A 12,889-nucleotide genomic window follows, 5' to 3' on the forward strand; every position below is an offset into this window, starting at 1 on the left:
TCCACTTTCCCCTCCGGCGTGCCTCATATTCATATCGTGGTTTTTGCAACGTAAACGCCGATAAGTTTTATTCCTTTATTCACGAACGGTCCACTACTAGTCGTCGATTTCCACTGTTCCGGTATTCCCAATTCAATATCTGGTTTGCAACTAGTTGCATGCATTGGTGACAAAGAAAGAAAGTAAGAAGAACAAAAAGGAACGACACCTCGTCGTTGTGGCGTTTAATCACAATTAAGCGAGTAATGAGGGGCCCAGCCCAGATGGCGACTAAAGTTAGGAAAACTTTCCGCCGTCTACCCCAATTACTTATCGCCAACTTTTATCGTCGCTCACATTCGCCTTTCGATGTAGGCGGCAATTAATCACGCGCTCGCACTCTACAATGCGTGGCGACTACAAACGGTGGCGTGAACAACGATTTACATGGCCTACGGCTGCGCAGCGAAATACTTTCAAGACACCTTTTGAAGGAGGCCTGCATTGAAGGCTTGTCGAGTGGCCAGTGTGTGTTTGTTACAAAGCGACAAGAAATCGGGACCAGCGCTCGCGAGATGATATCGCGAGTCGGTGTAAAGGCATACGCGGTGTGAGGACGAAATATGTATGTGATGTTTTGCAACCAACTTTTGACAAAGCTTGACAAACGAGCAAGTCGTCCCCGTCACACATCGCCGCTTGTGTCTCCGAACCGGTCTTCTAAGCCTCCCCCGACTTTCCGTCCCCGAAAGTCGACTTCAGATTCTGTTGTCCCCTGGACCCGAGGCGAATTTGTTTCCGCTAATTATGCGTGATGAACTGAAAAAAGAAAAACAAAACCCGAAGGGCAAATGCGACTAACGACCCCGCGGCCTGATAAAAACGCAACACGTACATAATGGGCGTTTCGACCTATAAAGAACAAGACCGCTTAGCATTAATAAGAATTGAAGGGTTTTTACGTCCCAAAACCACGATATGATTATGAGGGACGCCGTTGTGGAGGGCCCCAGAAATTTCGACCACCTGGGGGCCTCCATCGAAATGCCGGCCGCATTGTATGTATGTATGTATGTATGTATGTATGTATGTATGTATGTATGTATGTATGTATGTATGTATGTATGTATGTATGTATGTATGTATGTATGTATGTATGTATGTATGTATGTATGTATGAACACTTAGTAGGCATAGATCCTTCACTGCACAAAGCAGTTTCCGAGTATAGAATGACATCTCAGTGATAATGACAGCGAGTGTATACTTTCACGATGGCGTCTGTCACAACGACCACTGCACGAGTGCGACGAACGGTGAGGGTGGGCCGCTGAAACGGAAGACTACGACGAGGTGCCATAATTACGAAGACACCCCGCTGCCAAACACAGCCAGGACTACTCTTCGTATATCTTCTATGTAACGATGTATTGCAGCGTTACACAGGAGCACTAGACAGCGGAGCTACTATATGCCAAACGCTCCTGCTGTCCATTCGTTCATTGTTGCCTTACTGCGAATGTAAAAATTGGAAGCAGGAAGCAATAACATCAGGCAGTTGCAAGTGAGCGCCATGTCTTCTCGCTTTTGCACATCTTCCTTGTGTTGGACATGCCTGCGATCTGCATACTTGCAATTGGATTAAGAAGAGCGAACATTCCCCCGTTTTGCTGGGCAGAGCTGCACCGAAGGGAGCTGGAGCTGTAAGTCGGAGCTGTACACCGTAGTTATACGATGGAGCTGTACGCCACTGCTTGTAGTCCATGCAAAGAAGATCGACAGGATTACACGTTTGTATTCATCACCACGACCGGGTCTTAGCACGACTCCAACAGCGACGACTCGGTCTTTAGAATTAGTTAAGAAATAAAGTTTTTTTCTCTGTCTGTGCGTCATAATGCACGTAAAAGATGAAGCGTGGTTTCAAGCGGTTCTTAAAGGGGTCCTGCAACACTTTTTCAGCATGGCCAGCAAACGCTGCCGATCGGTAGTCGACGCTCCTGAGAATACGCGAGCTTAACATTACAGCGCAGCACGCGGCCTGGAAATTACAATTAATTTTCTAAGTCAGCTAGAAGTCGTTCCCCCTTCTTTCTACAAATGATGTCATATACCCAAATGACCGCGCCATATACCCACATTCACGGCCATTGGCTAATTGAGCATCGTGAGCTGCATAGTTACCGAGGCCGCCGCGGAAGGCCGCCACTTGTCCGCGCTCGCGATCACACTGAAAGTAAGCCACGCGCTCGAAGGAAATCGAAGGAAGAAAATGGATAAGTGCTCGAGGTCATGACGCACGCGTGACGTAACTTCTTTTCCCCCGTGCCATCCCTCCCTGCTTAGCTTCCAGCGCGCTCGTCGGCACGAGAGAAGAGCGAAAGCAATTACAGCGTGCGACAAGTCACTGTAACTCCGCTCGTACTTGACGGATTCTAATAATGTTTTGCCGCGGTCGATTCATGAAGCAATAAACTCCTTTAATGAAGCCATTCGAGGGTTACTTCGAAAAGCGTGGCAGAGCCCCTTGAATGTCTTTTCACTTCCTTCTCAACTCTGTTTGTGGGCGCCGGTTAAAATGAATGCCGTATCGCTATGGTTCCGTTAAGTTGCAAGAATATATGCTTGCATGTAACCTTATAAGTGTTAAAACAAATTCTAACGTAGCACCGAATGTATCGCTATGCTCAGGAAAGTTTGGTAAGCTCACTAAAGAGTCTACTCACTCATACTCAATAAAAGGCTCAGATCAACCCCTTAATCTATGTTTCAGTGAGCCAGGCTCAGCAGAATTTTCGGTGTCGAAATCAAGAGCTTGATGCAAGGTGCCTTTGTTCACCACTTTGCGTTTTTTTTCCCCTTGATCCTTCCAAAGGCAATGCTGATTAACAACCCACTTAAACTACCGCCGCTCACGCACACGCTTTTCCACACCTGGAACTCCACCACATAACTGGCCTTTTTTGATTACAGCGCCTTGACCGAGTACTTAAGACTGGCCATTTAGAAAGCAAAGCCTCGTTACCGTCAGCTTCATATCGGGCTCGCTTCGCGGTAGGCGTATACAAAGCACATTACCTAAAATGCGGTAACCGAGTAGAGTACGATAGCGAGAGGCTGGCGAAACTGTACCTAAAGAGCTCCTTTCTGAGGCCTTACCATTAACAGGCTCGGAAGCTTTCCATATCAGTCGCAATTACCACTCCGTTCCTTACGTAACTGGCTCGACTTAATGACAAAGTACCGAGAAGGATTCAGTACAAGAAGAAATGGACGTCGCAGAGAGCTCAAAAAAAGGGGGGAGGGGAGAGATTAGAAATAGATAACAGCGTGTCTGGTCGCAGGGACTTATCGGCGGCAGCGTAGCGTCTCCGACGGCGCCAGGCGGCAAAGCCCACGCAGAGCTCCCGGCGTCTTAACTAATTGGTGCGAAGGGGTTAAAAGCGAGAACGAACTCGCGAACATATAGGTGCGCCGCTGCGTCGTGCTGTTGCTACGAGCTCTTACGCTAAAGCTGCGCATGGCTGGAGCTATAAGCTGTAGACGCTCGCCAGTTTAACTTACGATAACGGCACACGATGCTTACCGATAAGCAGAGTGTGGCAGAAGAGAAACGGCTTCGGCCACTCCCGCTTTATCCTTGCTTATCGCAACGCTCGCTGCGGACGCTTCCCGGTTGCAGCGAAGGGGAGCGGGATCGACGTAACGAACGGTTTACGTCGAATTGGTCGCGGTTTGCATGCTAATGAGCTGCTAGGATATCATTGCCTCGTTTCGACGCGAAATAAGTGCACACAACGCTGTTAACTTAAACTTCAGGCACAACAAGGAGTGTCGGGTCAGTAAATTTTTTCGAGTTGTCAGCGAAGACGTAAAGAGCTTAAGTAAGATGGAGCACCAGGCGAGTTGGTAAAGCCTCATTGTGGCCACAGCGCGACTGACACAGATGAAATACAAATAAAGGGACGCAACACGGCGCTGTGTTGAGTGCTTTTTCTTTGGCTTTCGCCTGCTTAGTCAGTTGAACAATGCAGGCGAATACATGACGGTCAACGTAATATTACGCAACTTGGACGATTTCCTTTCAACGCGCACGTCTCCCCACTCGCATGTGCCTATTTCTCGTACATCCCTGGAAAGGTACAGTCTGTCTGGAGAAAAGCATAATCAGGCAAACGTAGACTTAACAGGACGTGTTTTTGCGCTTGCACGAATAACGCCAGAGAATGCTTTCGACACTATCACCTTGCTAAGGTTAAAAAAGTGCTTTCAAACGCACGCATCACGGAGTACACACGTAGGCTGACTTGGAGGCCATGAAAAAACGTTTGTAAGGTGTTTGTAATTATAGAAAGGAGTTTTCAGCTAATAAGCCCTTTTCCCACCTGAATTTTAGGCCGCGATCTCTCACGTTAGTTTAAGGCGAGTAGTTAAATTCAGTCGAATGGCAGCGCTGTCGTGCACTTGTTGGGGACGCCCAACCTCCGAAAACCGCTGAGATTCAATGGGGATGGAAGCAAAAGACGTTTGGAGTAGCAGTTTTACAAAAGAAAGCAAGACTTTGATAGAACCGGAATGATTGCAAGAATGTGTAACTGTTCAACGTCGAGATAAATAGTTTACTAATAAAAAGAAAAATATATATCAAGGAGAGGCGAGTAAACCGCTAGACCGCTATATATGTCATAAAGTATAATATGGATCAAGCAGATTAGAAGACTATATGTTGCCACAGGAGGACAAACGACTCTTAACGTTTGTGAAAGGTTACAACGCACACAGACGGGGATAAAGAGAAGAATAAACAAGACTCGGCGCTGTCTTTTTTGTTTTTTTGTGCGCTGTAACCTTTCTAACATGCAATACGAACTAGCCCACTAAGCCATCCTCGTGAGCCTTTTAACGTATCATCCACCATCGTTTTCTCGTCCCGCGCTTTGTTGTCCTGGCAAGATCTTCGTCTTGCAAGATTCGAAACCTACTGCACGGAACTAAGGAATTAAAATATATAGTGCATCAACTGCGTCAAAGCTGTGCTCACGTTCCCAGTGGCGATCATCTGCTTGCTTCATCGCGGTGATAGAGTTACCCCTAACAACCCTCAAATACCACGCTCAACAAATCAGAACGCCGAGACGACGTCGTACGCACCATCCAGCGGACGCAGTCCAGGGCTCCCATCTGTGCCGCGGCGTGCAGCGGGGCCATGCCATCGCGTGCCCTCAGGTGCAGGTTTCCTCCAGCCACGGTGACCAGGTGTTGCAGCACGGCGACGTGACCTTCCTGCGCCGCCAGGTACACGGGCGTCACCTGGTTCTCCATCGGCGTGTTGGCCCTGCATAAAGAGCGTGTGATGAGACATCTCGACTGATAACGATGGTGATCGATGACTTCATTGATTGAGCGAATTCGTGATGTAACATGTGCGCTACGAAAGAATTTCGCTATGGCGTCCAAAGTCCCTGAGGACACTGATCACGTGCTGTGTAATTTCCGTGGCACTATGCCACCGCGTCCAATGGCATTACTTCACATGCGTTGACAGATACGAACTGATCGCTTAGCCGACTCCGGTTCCAATACGCGGATGCGCGTTCAGCAGCTTAAGGCCTGCTCCATTACGCTCACCAGTGAAGAATGAGCTCAACGCTTGCCGGCAGCGCTTCAAGTATTCTCCGAAGATAAATTCCTTAGTTAGACTTTTTAAATAGTTTTAAGCGTGTGTATGCTTCTCCGTTGAATACATGTCTCGTATGCGTGCTCATAATCGCCGCGTACGAATGTGTTTCTCATATAGTACACAAACTAGGATGCCCGGTTTTCAGCCTGGCGAATGCAATCAATCAATCAATCAATCACAATCAATCAATCAATCAATCAATCAATCAATCAATCAATCAATCAATCAATCAATCAATCAATCAATCAATCAATCAATCAATCTTAGGCGACGTTACCATCTCTTCACTTTTTCGCTCTTTGAACTTTCGGCATCTGGGACTGCTGGTCACTACTTTCATTATTAATATTCGTTTGTTTGCCCTCTCCATGTCCCTTTAATGTAACTTTGATCGGTGCCCGTATAGAGAAGCAGTGAACTCTGGATGTAGCAGGGCTAGTTTACGTGCTGCAAAAGCGCATACAACGTGCTGAGCTATAGTATATTTCCCATCTCGACAGCGACCGTTCTTGACTACTGTTAGGCTACCGGTATGCAAGTGATTCTTGTTGAACAGGAAGAGAAGTGAAGGTGAAATGGGCACGGTGTATCTCGTGTGAGGGGTATTTTGCCTTTTAAACGAGTACAGGAAGGAAAGGGGCGAGTAGCGACGACATGCAGAAACGCCCATGTATTGAGAATTCTGTGCACCGCACTAGCAGCCCACATCAATTCGGAACTCGTGCACCGACGCGTCAGCAAGAAAAGCGTGTACTTGTACGCCTCGAAAGCGGGCGCCCCACCGAGTCTGTTTGTGTGTACAAGTATGTTGTCACCGCTTAGGTATTCATCGATACATTGAGAAAACAAGCATATTTTCTTACGCAAGTCGTGGTAATCCGATATCACCATTTGATGAGCGAGTCGTCCGCTTTAACTTACCTCAGCATTAATCCAATATTGCGTTTGAATTTGGGTTGATCGAAAGGGCATAAACTATAATGTTTCCCTCAATATTTAGGCATTCGGTTTTGATGTTACACTAAATTATATTTCTGTGTTCCCTTGCACAAACCATTTACTAAATGTTAGCGGTGTGTTCTTCTGTAGCGCGTCTATGATATCATATCACATCATATCGTATACTTATTTCAGATTACCAGTATACATAGTTGCCTAGGAGACCGGCATAAATGATGATAAAGCCTGACCCTCTCATCATAACCTTATCGCACTCTTGTTTTCGGCATCAAGTCAGATCAGAAACGTAGTTGCCAATACACTGCTGTCAAACTCGAACGGAACTGGTAAAGATGGGCCAGCTAGTAACGCGCGTACTTTCAGTGACATAACAGCAGTGGCGCACTTCTTTTATAGTCGGATACGACTCGAGAAGTCCGCTGCATTTCCACCTCAATGGCGAATGTACACAAGCCTGCACCAATGGGCGCGCAGTCCAGACTGGCGTCATGAGCCAGAAAGCCGGTGTCCCCGCTTTCGGAAAACATTGCCGACTGCATGAACGGGACTAATTGTTTAGTCGCAGATGTGGTCGGTTGCCGCTCTTCGGCCGTCTAGGCGGGGCCTGTCAGGACTTCTTAAGCTGTATCCGACTATCAGTGTGTCAGTATCAGTGTGTAAGCGGAGGTGCAGAGGTAAGACTTTGAGATTAATCCTTGGGTTGTCACCTATTGTATAGATAACATTATCTACACAGATTCTGCGCTATAGGAAAGCGTGTCGTCCGGCTAACCGTTCCACTTGTAGAATTCACAGTGTTGTTCTTATACGCACTCTTTGCCATTGACCGGTCGCCTTACACTGATCACGCGCCCTGCCATCAGGTTTGTCTGAGATCTTCCCTCACGAGCAATTATAGCGTAGAAATCTCTTACGGGGGGTCAGTAGGTCTTGCGTAAACTGACGCACTTCACCATTCACAAAAACAATAGCTGCCGTATAAGAACGTTTAGTTTGTACGAATGTCACAAATCGTTCAGTATGAAAATGACCAAGCACAGTATAGTAGTCCATTACAGAAATTGGAAAGCAAGATACATGAAACTGTCGCGACAATAGTGAGTAAAAAAAAAACAACAAGAAGAGAAAGAATTGTAAGTGTGTAACTAAGCCTACTAAACGTCGCCCTGAAGCCTGCCGTGAGACCGCTTTCAAACAGAAGTGATCGCCAGGCACGGTAGAAAGTGATACCGAATGACAAGCATAGGGGCCGTTTAGCTGTCTTCTTCTTCGTGCGTTTCTGTCCTTAGCGCTGATGTTGACTGTGAGTGGGTTTTGTTGCGTCATTGTAACTTCGAAATCCACAAGTTGAGCGTTTCGTCGCGCAGGAGGACGGTATACATTGCACCCGGATGCTCAAGGTAATTTGGGAAAGAAGTGCCCAGCTTCATCTCCCAATAGCGACGAGAAATCGTCGAACGGGGAACGTCGCTGAAGTTAACGCTCTGACGAGTGGACTTGTCTTCACATCATCATCATAATCATCATCATCATCATCATCATCATCATCATCATCATCATCATCATCATCATCAATGTTCGATGGACGAGGGTGTCTTCCAATGATCTCCAATTTACCTGTCTTGTTTGGATCTCACTTTGCAGATATTGCTGCGTGGTAACTATTTACCTTGACGTTCGATTGACGCGATCTCAAACAGATGGTGCACACTATGGGTCGCTGCGCGTCACTTAGTGCAATAAGCTGTTGGAACCCAAGGAATTTGAGCGCTCTTTCTTTCATCGGTGGTTCAGAGCTTCTTCGATAGAGGATGTTGGGTTTTTTCCGTTGCCACCGACAGCAAGAAGCGCCCTTGGAATGTAGTTCTGAAGTATTTACCGAACGGCGGCGTCATCCTGCCAACTTCACGGCGCCCTTTGCCCCCCCCAATGCTGCGATCCCAACTGAAGTACATTTCATAAGAATGATGGCGGCTTAGGCGGCAACCTTCTGCAAGACACAGCGCGGTGGATCACCACCTATGGCGCGGCCCTGCTGAGTACGAGGTCGCGCGTTCGATCCTCGTTGCATTGCTCGCATTCTTATGAAGGCGGATTGTCCAACATGCGATATATACCGTACGCTTAGTGCACGACGGCCTTCATACTTGCTACCTCAGGCGGCAAGCTTACTCGCCGCCAGGCACTTGAAAAGGCGCAAGCCGCGGCACATGCAAAACGTAACGGTGCCCCATCCACCACCCGCCCTGGCTACTCCTTTCGCGACGCCCTCGGCGGCACGCCGACGTCAAAGACAACACCTGCGGCGAAGGGATCAACATCTGCAGCCCCCACCGGAGACGCGAAGGTTTCGGTGATGACGGCGCTCGCCGCGGCACTTCGCGCGCTACTAGAATCGGTGGTGTGCGACTCTCCGGTGCGCGAGATGTGCGCCGCGGCCCTGGCCGCCCACCAATCCTTAGTACAACATGGCTAGTGCGCCGAAGAAGCCAAGGCCGCGGATACTTCAATGGAATGTGCGTTCCCTCCGCTGCCGTCACCCCGAGCTCTCTCTCTTGCTCCTCCAGCGCGAATACGATGTCCTGGCCTTCCAGGAAACGCGTGTTCGCGAGGGAGAGCTTAACCTGCAAGGTTACGTGTCATACCACGCCGCAACGGCGTGCACACTCACCGCCTGTCACAGCCACCACTGCAACAGTGCCTCTCACGTCAAGGGACGTTCACGCGCATCCCTCTACGTGCGCGCGCAACTATCACAAGCTGCGATCGACGTGTCGGACATTCTCAGCCCGGGCGTCGAATGTGTGGCGGTGAAGGTGCGCGTAGGTGCAGTGGACACGTGTGTTGCCAGTGTATATGTGCCTCGTCCGAGGGAATGGGACCCCGAGTTTATTGTGCGGCTTGTCGGGCGGCTCGGTGACACCTCTGTTGTGGTGTGTGGCGATTTTAACTCTCATCACACGGCCTGGGGGTGTGTAAGCGTCCATCCGAGTGGCAGGGACCTTTTGGATGCTGTTCTCACTGCGGGGCTACACATCCTCAATGACGGCAGCCACACTTTCGTGCGCCGAGGTGCAGTTCGGAGTGCCATCGATCTCTCCCTCGTGTCGGACGACTGCCACTACTCGTGGCGCCGCAGTCCCGACACCGAGGGCTCGGATCACTATCCGATCTACCTGGAGCCGCTTCACGCCGGGGCACGACACACCAGAGTGTACGATGTGGTTAAATGGCCCCAATTCCGCGAACTGTGTGCTTCAGTGCCAGTCGCGGGTGACTTCTTTGGCCACATTGCTGCGTGCGCGTCTGCAGCTACGGTCGTGTGTCGTGTTCCGGCCGGCACTCAGCCCCCGACATGAAGCTCCTCAACCTGCGGGCTGCTCGTCGCCTCGTTCAGCGCAAAGCCGAACGCTCGGAGAAGGCAGAAGACTGGACTGTATACAACCGTATCGACGCGGTCTGTCGCCGCCACGCCCCACCATCGCCGCGACGGGAGCTGGTCCAGCCTCTGCCAAACCCTCGACGATCGGCGCTACCAAAAGCGTTCGTGGCGCATCCTTCGGGCACTCCTCAGACCGAGGATTCCGCGCTCACCGGCGCTGTCAATAGCAGTCACTCTGGGCATCTCAACATCTCAGCTGGCCGAGCTTCTTGCTGACACCTTTTGCGTCTCGGCAGCTTGCGCCCGCCGGTGTTACCGCCCCTGCGCTGCCACCTCACAGCAGGCCCGAACTTTTCGCCCCACTCCGCTATTTTCCCCACACCGGCGATAGTGGCGGAAATTGCGGAATTGTGTACAGCGGACTTCACCATGCGGGAGCTCCGCAGCGTGCTCGACTCTCGCAAGCGCCGGTCGGCACCAGGTAGTGATGGCATCACATACCAGATGCTGCGAAACATCGACAGCAGCCTCCTCCCGCAGCTTCTCGCCGCCTACAACACCGTCTGGCGCACAGGGGAGCTGCCGGCCTCGTGGAGGGAAGCCCTGGTTATTCCTTTGCACAAAAAAGGAAAACCTCGTCCGACCCGAAGTCCTACAGGCCGGTCTCCCTCACGTCGGCAGCTGGGAAGGTGTTCGAGGCCATGGCACTTCGGCGGCTTCAGTGGATCGCTGCGGCGCTCGATTTCCTGGCGGCCGAGCAGAGCGGCTTCGCAGCCATCGAGCCACGGCTGATTGCATCGCCGACGCTGTCGGCCTTCTCGAGGAGGCGAAACACCGTGGCGAGGCTGGCTACCTGGTTCTTCTCGACGTGAAAAGTGCCTTTGACTCGCTCCCACACTCAACCATCACGGACGCGCTCTGTGCCATGGGAGTGAGTGATAACCTCCTCAGGTATGTTCAGGCATTCCTGAGTGACCGCACTTTTCGCGTCGCATTGCGGGGAGATCAGCGCGCCTCGTTCCGTGAATGCCGGGGTGCCGCAGGGCGGCGTGTTGAGCCCCTTCCTGTTCAACCTCGCCCTTGCGCGCATCACCGATACCTGCCGCGCGCCACGGCCGTCGAGGTGCGCGTTGCCATGTACGCGGACGATATCGCGCTGTTTGCGAGTGGGCCCCACCTCGCGTGGCCGTGAAGTGCGCGCCAGTGTACAGTCGTACATCAACGCGGTTGGACTACTTCGTCAGCGGCATCGGGCTGGAACTTTCCGCCGAAAAAACCGAGGCTCTGCTCGTCCACCCGAATCCGCTGGCACGCTACCAGGTGGGCAAGACTTTCTCTCCGAGGCTGTCAGCTCCCTTGGCAGCGCAGGGGGAGGTACCTCGGCATTACCATCGATCATCGGCTCAGCTGGAAGCCTGCCATAGCAGAAATCCGCAAGGTCACGGAACATCGCCCGCGTGGCTTCCTGCGTGCTCGCCGGTGGCAAGGGCTGCTCTCCTGTACTTGCGCTGCGCATGTACAACGCGGTCGCTACCGGCCAGGACGCTGTACAGTGTTCAGCTCGTCGGGCTCAAGCCCATACAGTGGGAATCACTCGACGTCCGTCCACCGTGGAGCCGTGCGACGCATCTTTGGCGCTGCCTCGTACCTCGCCGGTTGTCCCACCTTGGCGGAGACAAATCAACTCCCACTCTCCCTGCGTGCCAAGGCCGGCGCTTTGCGGCACGTTCACCGAATGCATCAGACGCAGCAGGGTCAGCAGCTGCCATCGACTGCTCTCTCGCCCCAACTCAGGCATGGGTCGGCACGCTCTCGAGTACGCCGCACTCGTGCCTGAGATGCCACACTGCGGGCTGGCTAACCCATCCCTCCACATCGGGACCGCGGCCTGGAGATATCAACCACCGTTCCCGGAGTGAGATGTAAGAGGAGGACTCCACAGTGTGCGCTACAACAAGAGACTGCTGCTGTGATTGACGGGCAAACTTTCCGGTCGCGTCCTCATATACACCGATGGATCGGTGACAACGGAGGGATCAGCAGCCGCTGCCTGCATTGCTCCCACCCTTGAGGTCGCCGGAAAATGTCGGCTCCCAATCGCCGCCTCCTCTACGACTGCCGAGCTCGCGGCACTTGACCTGGCGGCCGAAATACTGGCAAAGTTTCTCCCACCGGCGGCAGCGGTCCTGTGCGACTCGCGCGCCGCACTTTCTGCACTTGCGCGAGGGGAGCGAGGTGCCCTGATCGCGCAACGGTCTATACCGCAAGTTCACGGTGATCCAGAACAGCGGCTGCGACCTCGTCTTCCAGTGGGTGCCATCCCACGTTGGCGTACAGGGCAACGAGGCGGACGACGCCCTCGCCAAGGAGGGCCACGATCCCCGCACGCCGTTCACCACTTTCGTGCGTGCAGCGACGAGGCTCGCCTCATCATCGCGCGTCATGTGCGCTCTCTGCATCCGGATGCGCGTGTCGCTTCGGGAACACCTCCGCGCGTACTTCCGAGGACTGGCCTCACAGACGTGCGCGGCCCGCCAGCGTTTCTTCTCCGGCTGCGCATCGGAGCAGCCGCACCGCCGATCGCCTCTTCCGGCTTCTGGCAGCGGAAACCCAAAGTGTGTGCAGTGCCCAGCGGACGAGACCATCGACCACATCCTGCTGCAGTGCCCGGGATACGATGATCATCGCCGTCGTCTGTTCGGAGCCTTCAGCAGGACTGGCCTACCACACCTGTGCCTGGACGAACTCCTGTTCCCCAGCGCACAACATTCTAAAGTCCTGCAGGCGTTCCTACGCGCTGTTGGATTTTTTCGCGGACGCCGACCATTTACGCGCCTTTGAGGCCCGTTTCTAGCCGTCTCCGGACGGTTTGTTTACATTTGCGGCGC

General features: G+C 52.1%; 1 protein-coding gene across 1 annotated transcript in view; it reads right to left on the minus strand.

Moving 5' to 3' along the window:
* Positions 1–12,889, minus strand: part of LOC119389870 (uncharacterized) — a 297,565-nt gene that overhangs the window by 114,552 nt on the left and 170,124 nt on the right. Inside the window, exon 3 of the mRNA XM_037657277.2 lies at positions 5,131–5,314. Within this exon, the coding sequence (XP_037513205.1) occupies positions 5,131–5,314 (184 nt within the window). The remainder of the gene's footprint in view (positions 1–5,130; positions 5,315–12,889) is intronic.

This window comes from Rhipicephalus sanguineus, chromosome 4 (genome assembly GCF_013339695.2).
Source record: "Rhipicephalus sanguineus isolate Rsan-2018 chromosome 4, BIME_Rsan_1.4, whole genome shotgun sequence".
Lineage (NCBI taxonomy): Eukaryota > Metazoa > Arthropoda > Arachnida > Ixodida > Ixodidae > Rhipicephalus > Rhipicephalus sanguineus.